At 41.4% G+C, this 23,401-nt stretch overlaps 1 protein-coding gene across 1 annotated transcript in view; it reads left to right on the forward strand.

Annotated features, from left to right (window-relative positions):
• Nucleotides 1-21,440, forward strand: part of LOC139535847 (ubiquitin carboxyl-terminal hydrolase 4-like) — a 32,808-nt gene extending 11,368 nt beyond the window's left edge. Inside the window, exons 7-22 of the mRNA XM_071335687.1 lie at nucleotides 186-332; nucleotides 1,997-2,114; nucleotides 3,647-3,820; nucleotides 4,069-4,227; nucleotides 4,358-4,582; nucleotides 6,583-6,666; nucleotides 8,259-8,353; nucleotides 9,970-10,152; nucleotides 10,324-10,547; nucleotides 10,772-10,984; nucleotides 11,186-11,256; nucleotides 11,395-11,510; nucleotides 11,641-11,790; nucleotides 14,344-14,447; nucleotides 15,778-15,866; nucleotides 20,921-21,440. Of these exons, the coding sequence (XP_071191788.1) occupies nucleotides 186-332; nucleotides 1,997-2,114; nucleotides 3,647-3,820; nucleotides 4,069-4,227; nucleotides 4,358-4,582; nucleotides 6,583-6,666; nucleotides 8,259-8,353; nucleotides 9,970-10,152; nucleotides 10,324-10,547; nucleotides 10,772-10,984; nucleotides 11,186-11,256; nucleotides 11,395-11,510; nucleotides 11,641-11,790; nucleotides 14,344-14,447; nucleotides 15,778-15,866; nucleotides 20,921-21,046 (2,278 nt within the window). The 3' untranslated portion in view covers nucleotides 21,047-21,440. The remainder of the gene's footprint in view (nucleotides 1-185; nucleotides 333-1,996; nucleotides 2,115-3,646; nucleotides 3,821-4,068; nucleotides 4,228-4,357; nucleotides 4,583-6,582; nucleotides 6,667-8,258; nucleotides 8,354-9,969; nucleotides 10,153-10,323; nucleotides 10,548-10,771; nucleotides 10,985-11,185; nucleotides 11,257-11,394; nucleotides 11,511-11,640; nucleotides 11,791-14,343; nucleotides 14,448-15,777; nucleotides 15,867-20,920) is intronic.
• Nucleotides 21,441-23,401: the final 1,961 nt, after the last annotated feature.

The following is a 23,401-nucleotide window of genomic DNA, read 5'->3' on the forward strand; positions in this document are numbered from 1 at the left end:
TGGGCTTTTTAGCATTTCAGGTGCCCCCTTGTGTTCTAAGGCGGTAATACCGTAATTCCTGGGATGAGAGGAAAACGATATGAGCGTCTGGATACCGCCAACCCTAATGTTTGAGTACAGAAAATAGTATATATCAAATAATGTGTCTGAAACTTTTCCAGTAAGTCTATGTTCATGTTATTCAGATCCAGTACGGCTACATCCAGGAATTTCACTACCTCTCCAAAGCTCTCTTCCAACTCGTCGGCAACCATCTCCTCAACAGTAACAAATGGGGACAGCAGCAGCAACTCTGGCTATACACTGAACAACAGCACCTCCTCTGGCAATAGGCAAGCAAACTGTGTTTTTATCACTATGCCACAATATGCAGTCAATGGGATATCACTAGCCAGTCAGACCAAGTCAATGGAGTCCCATTTACTCTACCGGTGAAAAGTTTTAGAACACCTACTCATTCAAGGGTTTTTCTTTATTTTTTACTATTTTCTACATTGTATGAAATAACACATGGAATCATGTAGTAACCATATTTTATATTTGAGATTCTTCAAATAGCCCCCCTTTGCCTTGATGACAGCTTTGCACACTCTTGGCATTCTCTCAGCCAGCTTCACCTGGAAGGATTTTCCAACAGTCTTGGAGTTCCCACATATATGCTGAGCACTTGTTGGCTGCTTTTCCTTCACTCTGCGGTCCGACTCATCCCAACCCATCTCAGTTGGGTTGAGGTCGGGTGATTGTGGAGGCCAGGTCATCTGATGCAGCACTCCATGACTCTCCTTCTAGGTCAAATATCCCTTACACAGCCTGGAGGTGTGTTTTGGGTCATTGTCCTGTTGAAAAACAAATTATAGTCCCACTAAGCACAAACCAGATTTGATGGTGTATCGCTGCAGAATGCTGTGGTAGCCATGCTGGTTATGTGTGCCTTGAATTCCAAATAAGTCACCAACAGTGTCACCAGCAAAGCACCATCACACCTCCTCCATTCTTCACGGTGGGAACTACACATGCGGAGATCATCCATTCACCTACTCTTTATCTCACAAAGACACAGCGGTTGGAACCAAAAATCGCAAATTTGGACTCATCAGACCAAAGGACACATTTCCACCGGTCTAATTTCCATTGTTTGTGTTTCTTGGCACAAGCAAATCTCTTCTTCTTATTGGTGTCCTTTAGTTGTGGTTTCTTTGCAGCAATTCGACCATGAAGGCCTAATTCACGCAGTCTTCTCTGAACATTTGATGTTGACATGTGTCTGTTGCCTGCACTCTGAAGCATTTATTTAGGCTTCAATTTCTGAGGCTGGTAACTGTAATGAACTTATCCTCTCCTGCAGAGGTAACTCTGGGTCTTCCATTCCTGTGGCGGTCCTCATGAGAGCCAGTTTCATTGCGCTTGATTGTTTTTGTGACTGTACTTGAAGAAACTTTCAAAGTTCTTGAAATGTTCCGTATTGACTGACCTTCATGTCTTAAGGTGATGATGGACTGTTGTTTATTTCTTTTTTTTGAGCTGTTCTTGCCATAATATGGACTTGGTCTTTTACCAAATTGGGCTATCTTCTGTATAGGGCTATCTTCCTTGTCACAACACAACTGATTGGGTCAAACGCATTAAGAAGGAAAGAAATTGCACAAAAAATCTTTTTAAATTGAAATGCATTCCAGGTGAAGCTGGTTGAGAGAATGCCAGGAGTGTGCAAAGCTGTCCGCAAGACAAAGGGTGGCTATTTTGAAGAGTCTCAAATATAAAATATATTTTGATTTGTTTAACACTTTTTGGGGGGTTACTACATGAATCCATGTGTTATTTCATAGTTTTGATGTCTTCACTATTATTCCACAATGTAGAAAATAGTAAAAAATAAAAGCCTCGAATGAGTAGGTGTTCTAAAACTTTTGACCGATAGTGTATGTTTTGGAATATTTGTACAATCCATTGATGTTTGACCTGTTAAACACTGGACTCACCCTTACTGTTTCTACAGATTGGGAGGTTATAATTCATGCAGCTCCTCATACAACTACAGAGAGTCACCATCCCAACCTGGCCTCTGTGGTCTCAGTAACCTAGGCAACACCTGTTTCATGAACTCCGCTCTCCAGGTACCACACACACACACACACACACAAGGTCTGTGTGCAAACTCACATTAGCATATACTGCACAAAGAATTCATATGGACTCCACAGCAAATATTGGGTACTGTAAAACTAAATTAAACTCAGTCCATAGCCGCCTGTGCCTTTTTTTAATAGCTGGGCAATGGCACGCAATTTAGCAAATAAAAGCCTTTATCAAATAAATAAACACCAGTCTAAATGAATTGTTTACGAGTTTACCGTGAATTGTTTACTTGGTTTAATGTTTGTTTTGTTACATTAAATAATTCCGTAATGACACAAAAATTATGGCAATCATCCGTTATTATCTCCAGTAAGAAACTGCTGACAGCTGAGAACGGCTAGCTAACTGGCAAGCACAAAAACAGTAAACGTCTTCGGGAGTAAAGACACCACCCCCGAAACCTGACAGTGGGTAAATGCTAACACATTTAATGCAGGAAAGAAAGAAATGTCTCATGCTTCGTAGACTAACAGTGAAGTGCTTACTTACAGGTTCATTTCCAACAATGCAGATTTAAAGATTAATAAAAAATATATAAATAGTCACACGAGAAACAGGTACACAGTGACTATCTTTGCTTATTTGAGCTGTTCTTGCCATAATATGGACTTGGTCTTTTACCAAATAGGGCTGTCTTCTGTATATCACTTCTACCTTGTCACAACACAACTGATTGGCTCAAACGCATTCAGAAGGAAAGAAATTCCACAAATTATCTTTTAACAAGGCACACCTGTTAATTGAAATGTACTCCAGGTGACTACCTCATGAAGCTGGTTGAGAGAATGCCAAGAGTGTGCAAAGCTGTCAAGGCAAACGGTGGCTACATTGAAGAATCTCATATAAAATATATTTTGATTTGTTTTTTTAACTTTTTTGGTTACTACATGATTCCATATGTGTTATTTTATAGTTTGTCTTCACTATTATTCTACAATGTAGAAAATGGTAAATGTAAAGACAAACCCTTGAATGAGTTGGTGTGAGCAGGCAAGCAGAACTTCAAGACTTCCTTATTATTAGAGATTGCACATCAGCTGTTGTTAACAAAGAGACACATGCCCTCGAGTTTACGAGAAGCTGCCATTCTGTCCTGCCGATGCATACAAAAACCAGCTAGATTTATGTTAACCGTGTCCTCGTTCAGCCACGACTCCGTGAAGCATAGGATATTACAGTTCTTCAGTTAACTATGCAAATGAGCGCCTGGCTCAAATAGAAGCCGGTCTCTAATAAGCTCCCATTGGGATGAGTGATTTAAGCAAATGAGCGCCTGGCTATTAATTTAAGTTTCAGGATATGTCTTGCTATAGAGCATATTTACCTTGTCTAAGACATCCAATTATCCCTTGTCTAAGACCGAGCTGTACTTACCTCTCTAAATCAGTTGATGGTGTGGAAGAACAGGCCACAGACTCAGGCTTAGACAGGCTCTTTGACTCACACACACACACCAAACAAAGTTTGAACTGTATATTTCCCCCTTATTCACCTCACTGTTTTGTTGCAGTGTCTGAGCAACGCGTGCCCTCTCACTGAGTACTTCCTGGATGACCAGTATGAGGCGGAGATCAACCGGGAAAATCCATTAGGAATGAGGGGGGAGATCGCAGAGGCCTATGCAGACCTGGTCAAGCAGATGTGGCTTAGCCGCAGCAGCTATGTGGCTCCCCGCACCTTTAAAGTGAGCATCACCATTGATATATGAGACTGAATTTCTATAGGTTACTGCAATGTAGTGCACCTTCCTCATCCTATTTTTGACCAGTAGATTTTCCAATTCAGTCAGTTACCAGTAGATTTATCCTATAGTCAGTTACTAATTTACCAACTCATTGCAGACAGCAATGAGCATCATAATTACTTTAACACGTGTGATTAACAAGCTGCACAGTCTGCTAACCTCCACCCTGTGTTCCCCCTCTATCTCAGACCCAAGTGGGTCGCTTCGCCCCCCAGTTTTCAGGGTACCAGCAGCAGGACTCTCAGGAGTTGCTGGCCTTCCTGATGGACGGGCTCCACGAAGACCTGAACCGCGTTAAAAAGAAGCCTTACCTGGCCCTACAAGATGCAGGGGGGCGGCCAGACGAGGTACACATACACACAATCTTGGTGATGCTAGAAAGGAGGATTTCCCATAGCATTGTCATTAAGTCCTATTATGTTTGTGATAACCTCTCTACAAATCTCTTTAAAAAAAATATGTTTTTCCTAATGACAGATTGTAGCTAAGGAAGCATGGACTAATCATCGCCTGCGCAATGACTCAGTCATCGTGGACATATTCCATGGCCTGTTCAAATCCACTCTGGTGTGTCCAGAGTGTGCCAAGATCTCTGTGACTTTTGACCCATTCTGCTACCTCACACTCCCTCTGCCCATGAAGAAGGACCGCACTATGGAGGTGTTCTTGGTCCGCATCGACCCCCAGTCCAGACCCACGCAGGTAACATACATATACACACACACACACACACACTGGATGGGTGCTGCATTTCCCCCTCAATGTAGTTACACTGTCATTATAACAATCTTTTTTTATTTAAGGATTTCACAACAACGAAAAAAACAAGACAGAGTAATATAAAACCAGACAATGATATCACACACCAAAAACAAGAGAGAACTAATAGATAATAAATAATAGCACCACTGCTATACCCCATTATATACTGACTTTAGATACAGTTCACCTGTTAAGGTCCATTTGATCAAGCAATGAAAGGGGCCCCAAGTATATTCAAAGTAGTTTATCCAGAAGCGAGTAAGAAACTCTCTCATAGCTAGCCAGCTGTGCTATGGTACTGGCCCGTTCATCAAAGGGAGGGGGATCTTGTTTCTTCCAATGCCTTAAGAGTAAGCGCTTAGCTGTTGTGATGGCCAGGATAAGCCATCTCTTTTCAAAGGAAGTGAAAACATAGGCTCAACAGCTGAAGATGAGGACTAACATATACAGTTTTACTGTGATCAGGAACTTTCTTAATAACCTCAATCAACTTGTATATTATTCCACCAATCTCTTAGCACTGGACATGACCAGAGTATATGTGTATTAGAGGCATCATCACCTTTACATCTCCAACATCGGTCTTCTGGAATTAACTCTGTGGAGTCCAATTGAAGAGATGTGTTTACCATTTCTTTATACATAGTATTCAAATTAGACAAGCATGATTTCCACTCTTCGTGGGATATATGTAGAGCCAAATATTTTGCCCATTTGTACTTTAGCCTTATTTAAAGGATCAGACAATTGCTCCTGTAGCAGATTATAAATTATTTATTTTTTCGGGCTGGCTATGGGACAGGTAAGGGTGCTTCCCAACCATTTTGACAATTACCTTCGTAGCTGGAGGTGTCTCCAATATTCATTATGTGGCAGTTTATATTTCTCTGTAATTTGGGTGAAGCTTAAGAGTTGCTTAGAATGCTCATCAAATAGATCTAACAGATCATTTATTCTGTACCTCAAAAATGTATTACATCCAATTAGGATAATCTTTTTGTGCCACAGAGGAGATTTATAAAGGTCCCTTTTTATCTTACCCCACAAGGTTCTAGTGTTTGTAACAGTGGGGTGATTGTTCAGTTGTGGTCTTACTTTGCCAAAAATTCCAAGCCAGGTCAAAATCTGGTACCAGCCTGGTTTAGCCCCTCCCTTCCAACATGGCAACCAAATACTGATATGTTTGACATTGATAGCCCAGTAGTACTTCCTGAAGTTATGGAGACCAGGTCCACCTTTTTTGGTGGAAGACTGACTTATATAAAAAAAATATATGTTTTATACCTAAACTGCTGAGTTACGCCAAAGAAAATCTAGAACATGCCTGTAAATATCTTCAATGTAATAATCTGGGATATATATATAGGGAGATGAGGTAGAGGATAATATATTACAGGTGCCAGCATCATGTTAATAGAGTACATTTTACCCCATAATGAAATGTATATATTTGACCATCTAGCAAAGTCCTTCATTTTTAGAAGAAAGGGTTTCATATTCTCTCCAACAATATAGTTTCTAAGTGACCCCAAACTTTTGAACGGTAGTGTACATTTCATAATAATATTCTTAAGCAAGCCTCAGACAAAACATGCATTAGTTTAAACCTGGGCTAGTTGAATTTCATTAAAATATAATGTTAGTGTATGGTTAATGTTCTGAGGTGCCCCTATTGTGTTTCTGTTTTCGTGATGAGGTCTGCAAAATAAATAAGATATTTGCGTATACTCATTGAATCATTGAGGTGGTTCTCAAAACCAGACCAGTTTTTTAATGGGGACCTAGAAACAGAGTGGTCTTTGTACATACTGCCGTGACGCCTTCGATTTCAGAGTGGACCGCGGTTCACCGACGGAGGTCATACCATCTATGTGTCTTAAGTCAAAATATTTGTCTCCATCCTTCTCTTCCTCTGCATCTCTTTTTTTTCTCATCTCCAGTACCGAGTGGTGGTCCCCAAGCTTGGCTTAGTGACAGACCTGTGCAGCGCCTTGTCCCGGCTTTCTGGAATACCTGCTGAGAATGTGAGAGCTTTACCCTTTATGTGCTGCTAGCTGAATAAAGGCCATTGTACTTTTAGACCCTCTTTTTACAGTTCCTGCCTGGCATTTGCACACATCCTTTATGGTTGTGTGCTCATGATGACATTTTTGTTGTGACTTGATAGGATTAAAACTATCGGTCAGTAGGCTTGGCGATACTATGGCATATATTTTGAAATTTCAATACAGTAAAAAAATAAAAATAGGGGGAGTTGGGGCATCCACGTGTCAAGATCAAGCTTCTTGGTTACAGCAGAGACATTCTAGCCTGAGTACCAGTCTCTTTAGCGAACAGAGACTGGCCTTTCTACCATCTTCAAATATCTTCTATCATTAATGAGCTCGAGGAGATCAGAGGAGTTGATCCTGATTCGATAACCCTCAGCTATTCTCCAATCACAATGATTATCCAAATATTTGGACTATATCACTTCTTCTTTTTTTTTTACTCCACAGAACAGAGGTATCAGGTTTGCTAAGCAACCGTGTTTTGTTTGTCCACACAGCACGTCTAAATTCTGAAACTAAGGGTGCTTTCGTAAATTCACTCTGGCTATCTACTCCGATTTCAGAGCACTCGTCTGAGTTGTCAGAGTGCAGAATAACTGATGAATTTACGAACGCTCAACACCTGTTGAATATGGCCGGTGTCAGTAAACGTTGGCAAAAAAACGTAATGAAATTGTTGGCAGCACCACAGCTACAGTCCCCAATGCTATGGATAACATGAAAACGGCTTAACCAGCTCTGCTAGGGCAAGTAAAATTGGCAGAGTGAGGTGTTTGGAAGTAGCTAGCCAACATTAGCTAGTTAGCTTGGGTGCTTGACTCTCTTTGTGGGGTCAGAACTCTCAATCAACCCTATCAACCCTTCTCCTCGGCCAGAGCATCCAGTGTGCGCTCTGAACGCTCCGAGAGCGAAACACTCTGAATTTACGAATGGACAATCTGACAACACTCTTAAATTTACAAACGCCCAGAGCGCACTCTAGCACTCCAGATTGAATTTACGAACAATCTAAATACATATTGCAATTCCAACCACAAAACCTATTTGCATTGATTTAAAGCCTCAAAATACAACGTCTTGCCTATCTAACAGCTAAATATTTGTTTTTGACATTGTTATAATTCTAATTATATTTTTAAGGTTCCACATGTTGCCATGGAAAATATTAATGTTATTTCTAACAACCAATGAGCAACTCTGCCGTATATCCAGCTGCATATTGAATGTTGTGATTGCCGAAATGCCAGTCTCTTTGGCAATGGCATGGAGTGGCAAGGAATGGAACGTTAGCTAAAGACTGGTGCCCAAACTAAAGAAATTCACAACCAAAAAAAAAAAAGATAGCTTCTGGTAATACTGTATACCCCAGTATAGTACAGAAACGGTATGAAAATGTGGATACCACCCAACCCTATCGGCCAGTAAATGTGTAGATTAGGTTACAATTAGTTAATGCTTTGTAGCCTTTTTTTCAATTGTGAGGATAACATTTTGTGCCACTGACGGGTCTGATAAAGGGACTCCAGTTGAGAGGAAACCATAAATGCACCCTCCTGTCTTCCTAGATGGTGGTGGCTGATGTTTACAATCACCGGTTCCACAAGATCTACAGACGAGACGACGGACTTAACCAAATCATGGAGAAAGATGACATATTTGTGTAAGCCTGGTCTCTAATCTTGCACTGGAAGATAACATATTGAACAGTGGTTGGGTATGAGCAGACGTCAAACAGTATCTTTATTGTCCCAGGGAAATTAGTTTACAGAATAACCACTTACAGTGCCTTTAAAGTATTCACACCCCTTGACCTTTTAACGTTTTGTTGTTACAGCCTGAATTTAAAAATGATTAAATTGAGATGTGTCGCTAAGGGCTACACAGATAATACCCAATAATGTCAATGTGGAATTTTGTTTTTAGATATGTTTACAAATTAATTAAATGCTGAAATGTCTTGAGTGAATAATTATTCAACCCCTTTGTTATGGCAAGCCAAAATAAGTTCAGGAGTAAAAATTTGCATGGACTCATTGTGTGAGCAATAATAGTGTTTAACGTGACTTTTGAATGACTGCCTCATCTCTGTACCCCACACATACAATTGTCTGTAAGGTCCCTCAGTCGAGCAGTGAATTTCAACCACAAAGACCAAGGAGGTTTTCCAATGCCTCACAAAGAAGGTCACCTATTGGTAGATGGGTAAAAAAAGCAGACATTGAATATCCCTTTGAGCATGGTGAAGTTATTAATTACGCTTTGGATAGTGTGTCAATACACCCAGTCACTACAAAGATACAGGTGTCCTTCCTAACTTCGTTGCCGGAGAGGAAGGAAACCCCTCAAGGATTTCACCATGAGGCCAATTAAAACAGTTACAGAGTTGAATGGCTATGATTAGGAGAAAACTGAGGATGGATCAACATTTTAATTACTCCACAAAACTAACCTAAATTACAGTGTGAAAAGAAGGAAGTGTTTTCAATAATGCACTAAAGTAAAACTGTAAAAAATGTGGCAAAGAAATTAACTTGATGGCCTGAATACACAACAGCATACCACTCTCTTTTATATTTTCAGGCATGGTGGTGGCTGCATCATGTTATGGGTATGCTTGTCAGGAAGTTCTTTATGATAAAAAGAAACGGAATAGAGCTAAGCAGAGGCAAAATCCTAGAGGAAAACTGGGAGACAAATTCACCTTTCCGCACGACGGTAACCTAAAACACAAGGCCAAATATATGCTGGAGTTGTTTACCAAGACGACATTGCATGTTCCTGAGTGGCCTAGTTACAGTTTTAACTTAAATCTATGGCAAGACTTTAAAATGTCTGTCTAGCAAAAACTAACTTGACAGACCTTGAAGAGCTAAAAAAAATAATAATGTGCATATTTATTACAATTCAGGTGTGGAAAGCTTTTAGTCTTTCTGGGTATCGCTGCCAAATATGATTCTAACATGTAATAACTCAGAGGTGTGAATACTTAAGTAAATTAGATATTTCTGTATTTCATTTTCAATAAATTTGCCAAATTTTTTCAAAACATTTGTGCTTTGTCATTTTGGGGTATGGTGTGTAGATGGGTGAGGAAAATGTGTTTTTATCCATTTTGGATTCAGGCTGTAACACAACAAAATGTGGAATAAGTCTAGAGGTATGAATACTTTCTGGAGGCACTGTACAGTATCCACCACAGATACAAAATGTGTTAAAATCATAAAAAAGGAACACCCTAAGTGTGCTACTGTATCATTCTCCATGTTTGTGGTCCAGGTATGAGGTGGCGGAGGAGGACAGGGAGAGGATGAACCTGCCTGTGTACTTCAGAGAGCGCCACTCCAAACACACAGGCGGCTCCACGGGTACCATGCTGTTCGGCCAGCCCCTCCTCATCACTGTTCCCCGGCAGAACCTGGCCGCTGACATGCTCTACGAGAAGGTGCTGGAGAGGATCGGGTGGGTACGCTGTCTGTCTGTGGGCCTGCTTTTGTTTCCACTTCTGCTCATATGTACGGTATGCAGCACATAGACATGAGATATTGAACATGTACTTAGTGTGCTAAATGTGGGAATAGCACATGGCAAAAGGTTAACTTGCGATATTTACCCACTGTTTTCCCGTTCCAGGCGCTATGTGAATCGCGCTCAGAGCTCCACCGGTGAGGGGAGGGCGAACGCCTCTGCCTCCTCGGCCAGCTGCAGCCTGGCAGCTGAGTGCTCCGCAACATCCTCCAATCACAACACTGCAGGGAGTGGTAGCCCCCTGTCAGAAGGAGCGTCCTGCAGCTCCAGCAACGGCAGCAACCACTCCGGGACCTCCAACAGGTCCAACGGGAATGGTGTGTGTGAGGGTAAGCAACAACATGGATTAGAGTGCTCCAGCAGCAGTAAAGGCAGCACAGTTATTTACATCTTGTACACCTATTGGTTTCTTTATTATCCCATGATAAATTGTGTACTAAGCACATTTTAGTTTTGCATTCATGTAGAAGTGCAATACTTCATTGCCACAGGCTGACATGGCTTGTGTGAATCCGATATTGGGATTTCAGACGTGTGTGTGTGTTGGTTCCAGGTGAGGAGGAGGCCATGGATCACCAGGTGAGCCCGGAGCCAGAGAACGGACAGTCGGGGGAGGAAGAGGAAGCCTCAGACCTGGAGAATGGCCCTAAAACCAAACAGTGCTCCAGCACCCCGACCAAACTCTTCTCCTTCAGCATGGTCAACTCCTACGGAACGGCCAACATCAGTCCACTGCCATGTGACGGAAACTTCCTCAAACTCAATAGTTAGTATTCAGTCTCGCCTCTGGCTTTTCAGTGTTTTGACCAGTTACAAGAGGAGAAAATGTCTTGAAATAAATGTTTTAAACTTTTTTCGCAATGTTTTTAGTTAAGGTCAGGTGGTTAAAATATGTTGGTTGAGTTGCCATTAGAAAACCGGCTTTCGATGTGTGTAGAGGGCTGACCAAACCTAATCTCCTTCATAGCACATTCCACAGTGGCGATTGACTGGGACTCGGACACAAAGAAACTGTGTTACGACGATCAGGAAGCAGAGGTCAGTACAGTTTCAGTTGACTTGAATAGGTTGACCTAAAGCCCTTTTATTAATGTCAAAATTTGGATGCCAGTCTATGTCTATACAGTGTGTATCTGTCTGTGTGACTCAGTCCTCTATCCTCTGTGTATACTGTAGGCCTATGAGAAGCACGAGAGCATGCTGCAGGCCCAGAAGAAGAAAGCCACAGTGGCTCTGAGGGAATGCATGGAGCTCTTCACCACCATGGAGACGCTAGGAGAGCATGACCCATGGTGAGACCAGGCGCAAGAGAAACAGGCCTTCATTACTCTACTCACTAAATCATTGAAACCACTACTTTGTTGTTTTGTGTGTTTTTGTCTGTTTCACTGATATCAACGATGCCTCACCTTGTCCTAACAGGTATTGCCCCACCTGTAAGAAACACCAACAAGCCACAAAGAAGTTTGACTTGTGGTCGTTGCCTCGCATCCTGGTGGTCCACCTAAAGCGTTTCTCCTACAACCGCTGCTGGAGGGACAAGCTGGACACTGTGGTGGACTTCCCTGTCAGGTACAGACAGCACTATGCCAAGAGGTGGAACTGTTCTGACAGATACGTGTCCTCTTTTAGTTTAGTTTATTTGCACACATAGAAAGAGTTTATAACAGTAAAAGTCCAGCTACTGGGGATGTAGAACTGTGATGTACAGTAGGTGCCTCTTTTAGAGTTTTTTTCAAACAATGACAGGGACAGCTTGGCAAAATCAGTTGGGAGTGAGTGCCGGATCATAGAGCCTCTGTAGGTAATTCAGAATTGGTTGTTCTTGAATGTGTGTGACGTAGATGTTGTCTGTTTCTTGTTGAGTACTTATTGAATTTATATGTGGTGGTGAATTAGAAGAAAGAGGGTAAAACTGATTTTAAAGAGCTGTAAAATAAAAATGGAGCAACTTTTAAGAATTAATTTTATAAATATTCAGGAGTTCTCATTTTTTTAAAGTCATGTGCAGTATGGTCTAGGGAGGGGCATAAGTAATCGAGTATTCGAACTAAGTCAAAACTCAATTTTTACCAGATATTAAAAATAAAAAAATAAAAAATACTGAACCTATTTGGTCAATGTTGTCTTGAAGACAACTTTAATTTGCTTTGACTCTAGTGTCCTATTTGTACATGTGTGTTTGCAGGACACAACAAAAAGTAAATTCACTTTCCCCTCCATGTCCGACTCACTCAATCGTGTTCCGAATGCTGCCTACACATGCGTGCTGTGTGCGCTTACAGAAATAAATGCCTACAAAAATGTATCTAACTGATGGGATACACAAGCTACATTCCTTGCTAAATTATGACAGTTTTATCACAAATTCAAAATGGACTGGTTGACTGAAGTAGGGAAATATGTGTTCCAACATGGGGATGAATTATGATTGTATCAGTTTTGGAATAATTGCACCCCCCCTAAAAATAAAGGTTCCACAATAAAAATAATTAAAAACATTAGTTTGATAAAGACTGAGCATATTTTCATCAGAATCATTAAGCCTGGGCCTACTCACCAAGCAGATGTCCTGGCCATAATTCATTCCCATGCAGTGTTCAATGTAGAATTATTCATCTATTTAGAAATACCAAGGAACAGGCATAATAAACTCAACTGAATGTCTGTATATCGAAAAGAAGACAGATTTTGGTTTGTAACCCTGACAAATGTCTTTTAACTTGCCGTTTCAAATGATCACTCTTTGAGAAAAACTATTCCAGACCCGAGATCCGAATCACTTCGCACTATTTTATTCTGTTATACGTGTTTTAGTTTTTTTCCAAGTACGCAGATAAAAAAATCTGCCCCGTACTCGAACAGTCAAAAAAGGTAAAATGCCCATCCCTAGAATGGTCTCTAAAACCGGCAGATGTTATTATTCTTACAGAGTGTTTCTGCAGGTGACAGATTGATAGTAGTTTGGTATGGTGTGCTGGCCCATATAATGTTAAGTAACTGATGAACAGGAAGAGACAGAAGTGCTTCTGTTTATGAGATATCTAATTTTGCCAAGTATCCCTGCATTTTTGCTGATCTTGGAGGTTGTCTTTGTGTTTCCAAGACAATTCATTAATCAAAACACCAAGAATGTGTGTTGTATTGGCTGGATCAACAGGTATATTATCAAAATGGACACCTATATAGTCTCTCTTGTATTTTCTGTTCTTTGGACCAGATAGTAAAACATTTGTTTGTTTTAGATTCAGTGATAATTTGTTGATTTTTAAACCACTCTTTTTCATGAATTATTCACATTAAGATGGGACATGCTCTTTATTCTTTGTACTTTGAGAGGTGAAATTATGAAAGCATCCTTTTGATTTTGTAGTCAACTTTTATGGACCCACGGTATTGACAGTTTTTACATTAGAGAGTACTGGTTTGCTAGATATGTCAGAAAAAGGTCTTTGTCCATTTTGAGGAAATCATGGTCACATATTTGTGAAGTGTGTCTAAACTGTCAGGGAAATTGACGTCACACTCCAACAGACAAAGAGCATATATGGTTATAATTACATCCGGTAATAACTGCTCACAAGGAAATTTCACAATCACAAAAAAGCCCTTTCAACTAAACCAGTTTTTTTTTTTTATGTATTTTCCATTAGCAGAATACCCAAGTTATTCCCAAGGTGGTGACATGAAGCCAGTGGAATGCTGTGCCGTGGTATAAAAGCAACCTGTGTGGAGGTTGTCTCGCTGAATGCCTGGGAGCCTCCCTGTGTTCACTGACCTCTACTGAGTCACATTATCCAGCAAGAAGTAGAACTAAATGTTGCTGACATAGACAACCACTGCTGCGTCCAAGAACTTGACTCATGCTTACTGAGGAGGTTTGAGACCGACAGAGCCATCTGTTGTACCTCACCCCTCTCACCATCATATCAGCTGTAGTACTGGCTGACCATCATCCCCCCCACACTGGGTTCAGTGCTGATGACATGTCCAATATGAATCACATTTGATATAATAAAACATGGCTTTCTGTACAGCCCTGTGCTTATGTTTCTAGCTGTCAGTTATTGTCTATGGGTATAAAAGGCAGGTTTTGCTGATGACATGTCTTCTCTCTCCACACAGGGACCTGAACATGTCTGAGTTTGTGTGCGACCCCAAGGCCGGCCCCTATGTTTATGACCTCATAGCAGTCTCCAACCACTATGGAGGAATGGGAGGAGGCCACTGTGAGTAATGTTTGCCTCTGCTAGCAACACCCTGGTCAGGTCCATCCTTATTGCAGACCTAGATAATGAGATACACAGTACACACACCCTACCCCACCCACATTAATGACACAATCAGCTCTCACTTTGTTACATTTCAAATCACTGTTTACCTGGGAAATAGTGCTGAGCGATTAGTGCTTTTTGAGGTCGGTTCAGATTCGATTATTTAAAAAAATCACGGATTTCTGTTTCAATTTTTGTTCAACATTAACCCACATAATGCATAGTGCATTTAAGTGCTGTAACACAGAATAAAACAACTAATAAAAGTCCCATGGTGGTAGTGACTGCCCATTACTGTTTATCACTTATTAACCATCATTTTATCACATTCTATTTCAGTTGTGTATTTTACATTTATTTTATTTGATGACTTTATTTAATTCCAAGTCGCCTCATCTCTATAGAGCTGCTGCCTGAGAAAAATCACCATTTTATTAGTTCTTCAAAGTAAATAAGGCATACTTTTATGAATACCATCTATTGATCACTTAGATAATGTATCTCCAGGTAGATGCCTCGCAAAGCAACTGCTTTCTACCCCTCTCGATCGCATGTGTTCTGTCTCTTCTCTCCCTCTGTGTCTGTCCACAGACGAACAAGTAGGCGCGCAATGGATTATGGTCATTGTGGTTAATTACCATGTTTTCTGCGCTAAACTATGTAGAATATTGGCCTGTTGGAAACTACAACGCCATACTACATCGCACAGTTTGGACTTGATCTGATTTATCTCTGGAGAAATTGTGCATTGAACTCATAGAAAGAAAAAAATGAATTAAATGTTTTTAGTTTTTTTTAAATCGAAAATAACCTAAATTTGAGTTCTGCACTGCTGGGAAAACAGAGAACAGTTTGCTGAAAGGGAGGTTTAACTGCAGGTGATCGGAATCCATTGTTCTTTTTATATTCACTCTGTTCCTGTTATTTGAATACTACTATCTGCTAACATAGGTATTTGTTTTAGTACCTGGTAACCTGAAGCAGGTCAACTATGCAGAATGTATGTTAACAGATAAGGTTAAGGCTTATGCCTTTTCTCTAAGGAAACTGAGCTTATAATCAGCAGTATTTAATTGGACTGTTGGTTCCCACTTACTCATGTAGTGTCAACTTTGATGTCAATTTCGATATGCTCAAACCTTTTCGTTTGTTTTAGCCAAGCTCTTGTTTGGTGACTAACCAGGCCTGCTAGTGGAAACCAGTTCATCAGATATTCATCCTAGCTCAACTTTAGTCCGCCATGACCATAGTTTTATAATGTTCCTCCAATATCTTGTACCTGCAGACACAGCCTACGGCAAGAACAAAGCTGATGGGAAGTGGCATTACTTTGATGACAGCAGTGTCTCAGCTGCCTCAGAGGATCAGATTGTGGTGAGTGAGCCACCTCAACCCTTACTTTCATGTCGAACTCTGTATATGGCTTTTTAGAAAATGTGATTATGTATATACATTTCTATGATGTGGGACTCGTTATTACCCGTTTGAAAGCTATACACTGAGTATACAAAACATTAAGAACAGCTTCTCTTTCCATGACAGACTGCCCAAGTAAATACAGGTGAAAGCTATGTTCCCTTATTGATGTCACTTGTTAAATCCACTTTAATCAGTGTAGATGAAGGGGAGGAGACAGGTTAAAGAAAGTTTTTTTAAGCCTTGAGGCATGGGTTGTGTAAGTGTGCCATTGAGGGCGAATGGGTAAGACAAAATATTTAAGTGCCTTTGAATCAAATCAAATTAATCAAAGTTTATTTGCCAAGTGTGCCGAATACAACAGGTGTAGACCTTACTTACAGGCTCCAACCAACAGTGCAATTAAAAAAATAAAAGGTATTAGGTGAACAATAGGTATGTAAAGAAATAAAAAGACAGTTAAAAATAAACAGTAGCGAGGCTATATACAGGCACCGGTTAGTCGTGCTAATTGAGGTAGTATGTACATGTAGATATGGTTAAAGTGACTGCATATATGATAACCAGAGAGTAGCAGTAGCATAAAAGAGTGGTTTGGCAGGTGGTGGGTGGCGGGACACCATGCAGATAGCCCGGTTAGCCAATGTGCAGGGTCACTGGTTGGTTGGGATAGTTTAATGTATAGTTAAAGTGACTATGGATATATGATAAACAGAGTAGCAGCAGCATAAAAGAGGGGTTGTTGGGGGGCAGACAATGCAAATAGTCCGGGTAGCCATTTGATTACCTGTTCAGGAGTCTTATGGCTTGGTAGTAAAATCTGTTGGGAAGCCTTTTTGTCCTAGACTTGGCACTCCTGTACCACTTGCATGCGGTAGTAGAGAGAACAGTCTATGACTGGGGTGGCTGGGGTCTTTGACAATTTTTAGGGCCTTCCTCTGACACCGCCTGGTGTAGAGGTCCTGGATGGCAGGCAGCTTAGCCCCAGTGATTTTACTCGGCCGTACGCACTACCCTCTGTAGTGCCTTGCTGTCAGAGGCCGAGCAGTTGCCGTACCAGGCAGTGACGCAACCAGTCAGGATGCTCTTGATGTTGCAGCTGTAGAATCTTTTGAGGATCTGAGGACCCATGTCAAAAAAAATTACGTTTCCTGAGGGGGAATATGCTTTGCTGTGCCCTCTTCACGACTGTCTTGGTGTGTTTGGACCATTCTAGTTTGTTGGTGATGTAGACACCAAGGAACTTGAAGCTCTCAACCTGCTCCACTACAGCCCCGTTGATGAGAATGGGGGCGTGCTTGGTCCTCCTTTACCTGTAGTCCACAATCATCTCCTTTGTCTTGATTACGTTGAGGGATAGGTTGTTATTCTGGCACCAACCGGCCAGGTCTCTGACCTCCTCCCTATAGGCGGTCTCGTCATTGTGGGTGATCAGGCCTACCACTGTTGTCGTCTGCAAACTTAATGATGGTATTGGAGTCGTGCCTGGCCATGCAGTCGTGGGTGAACAGGGAGTACAGGAGCAGACTGAGCACGCACCCCTGAGGAGCTCCAGTGTTGAGGATCAGCGTGGCAGATGTGTTGCTACCTACCCTCACCACCTGGGGGCGGCCCGTCAGGAAGTCCAGGATCCAGTTGCAGTGGGAGGTGTTTAGACCCAGGATCCTTGGCTTAGTGATGAGCTTTGAGGGCACTATGGTGTTGAATGCTGAGCTGTAGTCAATGAATAGCATTCTCACGTAGGTGTTCCTTTTGTCCAGGTGGGAAAGGGCAGTGTGGAGTGCAATAGAGATTGCATCATCTGTGGATCTGTTTGGGCGGTATGCAAATTGGAGTGGGTCTAGGGTTTCTGGGTTAATAGTGTTGATGTGAGCCATTACCAGCCTTTCAAAGCACTTCATGGATGTGAGTGCTACAGGTCTATAGTGATTTAGGCAGGTTGCCTTCGTGTTCTTGGGCACAGGGACTATGGTGGTCTGCTTTGAAACAGGTTGGTATTACAGACTCAATCAGGGACATGTTGAAAATGTCAGTGAAGACACTGTTACGGAGTCTAGTTGATAGGTAATCGACTAGCTGGACTGTTCCCCAGACTCCAGGCGTAGGGATTTGTACAATGCTTAACAAGGCTGTTGAACTTGACATTGGTGTCTGTCTTTATTCTTTTATCCAACCTATCATACTGAAACAGACACCTGCCAGTTGGTCAGCACATGCCCGGAGCACGTGTCCTGGTAATCCGTCTGGCCCTGCAGCCTTGTGTATGTTGACCTGTTTAAAGGTCTTACTCACGTCAGCTACGGAGAGCGTAATCACACAGTCAGCCGGAACAGCTAATGCTCTCATGCATGTTTCAGTGTTACTTGCCTCGAAGCATGCATAGAAGTTATTTAGCTTGTCTGGTAGGCTCGTGTCACTGGGCAGCTCGCGACTGTGCTTCTCTTTGTAGTCTGTAATAGTTTGCAAGCCCTGCCACATAAGACGAGCGTCAGAGCCGGTGTAGTACGATTCAATCTTAGCCCTGTATTGATTCTTTGCCTGTTTGATGGTTCGTCGGAGGGCATAGCAGGATTTCTTATATGCTTCCGGATTAGAGTCTCGCACCTTGAAAGCGGCAGCTCTACCCTTTAGCTCAGTGCGAATGTTGCCTGTAATCCATGGCTTCTGGTTGGGGTATGTACGTACAGTCTCTGTGGGGACGACGTCCTCGATGCACTTATTGATAAAGCCAATGACTGATGTGGTGTACTCCTCAATGCCATCGAAAGAGGAACAGGGTGTGGTAGTAGGTGCCTGGCACACCGGTTTTTCAAGAGCTGCAATTCTGCTGGGTTTTTCATGCTTAAAACATCTTATGGCTAACGGGATCGATATGACAACAGCCAGTAAAAGTGCAGTGCGCCAAATTCAAACAGAAATCTCATAATTAAAATTCCTCAAACATACAAGTATCTTATACCATTTTAAAGGTAATCTTGTTGTTAATCCCACCACAGTGTCCGATTTCAAAAAAGGCTTTACAGCGAAAGCACCACACAATTGTTAGGTCACCGCCAAATCACAGAAAAACACAGCCATTTTTCCAGCCAAAGACAGAAGTCACAAAAAGCAGAAATAGAGATAAAATGAATCACTAACCTTTAATTATCTTCATCAGATGACACTCATAGGACTTCATGTTACACAATACATGTATGTTTTGTTCGGTAAAGTTCATATTTATATAAAAATCTCAGTATACATTGGCGCGTTATGTTCAGTAGTTCCAAAAACATCCGGTGATTTTGCAGAGAGCCACATAAATTTCCAGAAATACTCATAATAAACGTTGATCAAAGATACAAGTGTTATTTATACATAACATTTTAGATCCACTTCTCCTTCACATACATCTTGAATAACGTTCCAACCGGAAAATTAAATTGACTTCAGAAGAGTGGTGGAACGGAGGTCCTCCTCATGTGAAGGCGCATGGTGAATGCGTGATCAGCCCGTGGAAGTGATTACTCATTCCTGTCTCCTTCGGCTCCCCTTCACATTAGATTCATCAGACAAAGTTCTATTGACTGTTGACATCTAGTGGAAGCCGTAGGAAGTGAAAACTCATCAATATCTGTCTGTGATTTCAATGAGAGCTTGGTTGAAAATTGGCACCCCCAGAAATGTTTTAAACAGGAAGTAGAACTTCTCAGGTTTTTGCCTGCCATGTGAGTTCTGTTATACTCACAGACATAATTCAAACAGTTTTAGAAACTTCAGAGTGGTTTCTATCCAATATATGAATAATAATATGCATATATTAGCAACTGGGAATGAGGAGCAGGTCATTTAATATGGGCACCTCTGTGCACCTTTCATCCAAGCTACTCAATACTGCCCCTTCAGCCATAACAAGTTAATGCAACCGCTGTGTCAGATTTCAAAAAAGCTTTACAGAAAAAGCAAACCATGCAATAATCTGAGGTCGGCGCTCAGAGCCCAATCAAGACAAAAAGATATCCGCCATATTGTGCAGTCAACAGAAGTCAGAAATAAATATTAACTTACCTTTGATGATCTTCATCAGAATGCACTCCCAGGAATCCCAGTTCCACAAATGTTTGATTTGTCCATCATTTATGTCCAAATAGCTACTTTTGTTAGCACGTTTGGTAAACAAATCAAAACTCACGACGCGCGTCACTAGTTGCAGATGAAATGTCAAAAAGTTCCGTTACAGTCCGTAGAAACATGTCAAACGATGTATAGAATCAATCTTTAGGATGTTTTTAACATAAATCTTCAATAATGTTCCAACCGGAGAATTCCTTTGTCTTCAGAAAAAGCAAATGGAACGGGAGCTACCTCTCATGTGAATGCGCGTGACCAGCTCCTGGCACTCTGCCAGACCTCTGACTCAATCCCCTCTCATTCAGCCCCCCTTTACAGTAGAAGCCTCAAACAACTTTCTAAAGACGGTTGACATCTAGTGGAAGCCTTAGGAAGTGCAACATAACCAATATCCCACTGTATCTGCAATAGGGGCTGAGTTGAAAATTGACCAACCTCAGATTTCCCACTTCCTGGTTGGATTTTTTCTCAGGTTTTAGCCTGCCATATGAGTTATGTTATACTCAGACATCATTCAAACAGTTTTAGAAACTTCAGAGTGTTTTCTATCCAAATATACTCATAATATGCATATATTAGCAACTGGGACTGAGGAGCGGGCAGTTTACTCTGGGGACCTTATTCATCCAAGCTACTCAATACTGCCCCCTGCCATAAGAAGTTAACAGTTTCCCGTGTGTATCAAGAATGGTCCACCACCCAATGGACATCCAGCCAACTTGACACATCTCAATATTAGAAATGTGTTCCTAATGTTTGTTATACTCAGTCTGTTGTTCCATGTGTCCAGTGTTTATTAATTAATAATGTCAGCAGTGATGAAAGCTCCCATTGACTTCCTGTCCTTTGGTGTTGTCAGTGTTGCTGCAGTGTAACACTATCCACACCTCTCCCCTCCACAGACAAAAGCAGCCTACGTGCTATTTTACCAACTCAGAGACGCGGGCGACGTCCCTGCCAAGCCTCCGCCCTCAGCCTCTCTGGGGGGTGCCACCGCTGAAGCAGCTGATCACATGGATACCAACTGAGCAGCGCTGATGCTCAGGGACAAGCACTGAAGCAAAAATAATGACAAAAGAGATACTTTGATGCACACACCAAGCTACTTCAGTGACATAAGACTTCTCAGTCGATATTATTAACTCCCCCCAGCCCTGTGTTTTATTTTATTTTGCTCATACATCGTCACAAAGAGCCAAAAGCCTTGGATGCGTGACCCGCGAGACTTCCTCCCGGAGCTGGTGGCCTGCTGATGTATGAAACCTAGTTTACTCGTTTGGAAAAAATAAGGGGAATAGAAGGCAAAGAATCCTCTCACTGGACAAACAGAATGTTAGATGTACCCTAAAATGCATAGGTATTATTAACACAAACTTTTCTGTTACCCACTAGAAAAGTACAAAATAAAAAAAGCCAAATGAGCATCTTGTTTTTACCAAAGTGTTCCAAATTGTACATCGTAAAGAACTGTACCAACTTCACTGACGGACTGGGGGAAAGAGAAACCTGTCCTTGAGTTGTTTCTGAGTGGTATCTGTGGTGATAACCCTCCAGTGCAGGGGGGAATTTATGCAAAGTTGTATTTAACATTGAGATATGCACACAATTCAACACATGACACCGATGGATCCTGTGACCTTCTACCTCCTGTGAATGGATCCAGTTAGAAAGTCACACTGGATGTGTTCCCTCTACACACTCACAGAAACATACACACTCAGGCCCTCTCATTTTAGTCTTCCTCTGGGTTGGCTTGCAGGGCCTGTGTCCACAGTAGATAGTGTTTAATTGATCAACGGTCCTGTTTACTGGGCCTTGATCTAAGCTGTGGCAGAGGCCATTTATTTTCATAGACATAGAGTTCAGTCAGACCTTAGCGCCTGCTCTTTATGAAGCCCAGCATGCTAACTCTCTCATTCATACACTGCCCTCTGTATTTATTTGGACAGTGAAGCTAAAACATGTCATTTTGCTCTGTTTTCCATTATTTTGGATTTGAGATCAAATGTTTCATGAGGCGACGGTACAGAATGACACTGAGTGATTTTTCGTACATCTGTTTTATCATTTAGAAATGAAAGCACTTGAGTCTAGTTTTTTTCCCACAAGTGCACAAATTCACTTATAGGGTGTTAAAGTAGTCAAAAGTGTAGTATTTACTGCAGTAGAGAGCCAAATGTACAAATGTTTGCTTCACTGTCCAAATGAATATTGTGGGAAGTGTACCCCTTTCTCTCTGCGATAAGTCTTATCCTGATAAAGGTGTGCTGCTCTCCCTCGTCACACAAAAGGCCTTTTAATCCTTCAACCTGTTTAAAAAGGAGGCACTTTTAGTTTTACTTAAGTCACATCTGGAATTTTAAATATGTACGACGTGGCGAGGCCCTGACCATTTGTACATTTCTGGAAAATATTGCTGTACTTTCGAAGAAAATTTGATTGCTGACTGAATGGACCCCCTCGACTGCCCCGCTATGACTTATCCTTAGGCTACCTGTCCTGTATGGTATTACAGTCCTGCATTGAAATTGCTTTTGTTTTTTCTTAAAAGCACACTGCGTGATGCAAAATGTGATGTGTATGAAAGGTGCTAAATTTATGGAACTTGAAATTGTTGCTATTCACAAGGCTCTTATCCGTTAAATAGAATTTGGACAGCAATAACTTAAAGGCGTCCTCTGTGTTTAGGACTGCAGGCATCTGTGTTCTCCCACCAATGGACTTTCAGACAACCAATCAGCTGTTAAATAAAATATGTTGGTGACATGACAGCTTGCTCATCAATGGATGGAACAAGGACTCCTACAAATCGGTCTGCTTGTATGTTGTTGGACTGTTGCTACGTAGCTCAATATTCTTAACTGACACTTAAATGTGTCCCATTGAATAGTAGTAGTCTTCAGTAAAAGCTGTTCAGCTTGTGAGGGCTAGTGGTGGCAACACAATACATGATGGCAGGAACCAGTGTCTCTGATACCACTTACCCCAGATTCAACACCCTGACCTTACCGTAATATTTCTCTACGTCGCCAAGTGTCTTGTAAAGGTTCGTACAAGACACCAGTAACCGGAGCTGTACAGTATATGGCTCTGCCAGTAACTACTTCATGGATCAATTTCCCGTAAGATAAATTCTAGCTCTGTGGCATTTGTCTTGTTCTTTTTCCATGTGGCACAACAGCATGTAAATGTCTTTGGGACTGCAGATGTCATACTTGCTGGTCAGTCCATTTCTGAATATGCCTTCCTAAAATGATTACATTATTAATATAACCATATATAAAGATTATCTATTCATTGGCATAAATATCTGTAATTATTATTCTATATCAAATGAAAAAGACATCCAAAACAGCTGTCCAAAACAGATTTGATTTTAAAGT

Source organism: Salvelinus alpinus, chromosome 12, assembly GCF_045679555.1.
Source record: "Salvelinus alpinus chromosome 12, SLU_Salpinus.1, whole genome shotgun sequence".
Lineage (NCBI taxonomy): Eukaryota > Metazoa > Chordata > Actinopteri > Salmoniformes > Salmonidae > Salvelinus > Salvelinus alpinus.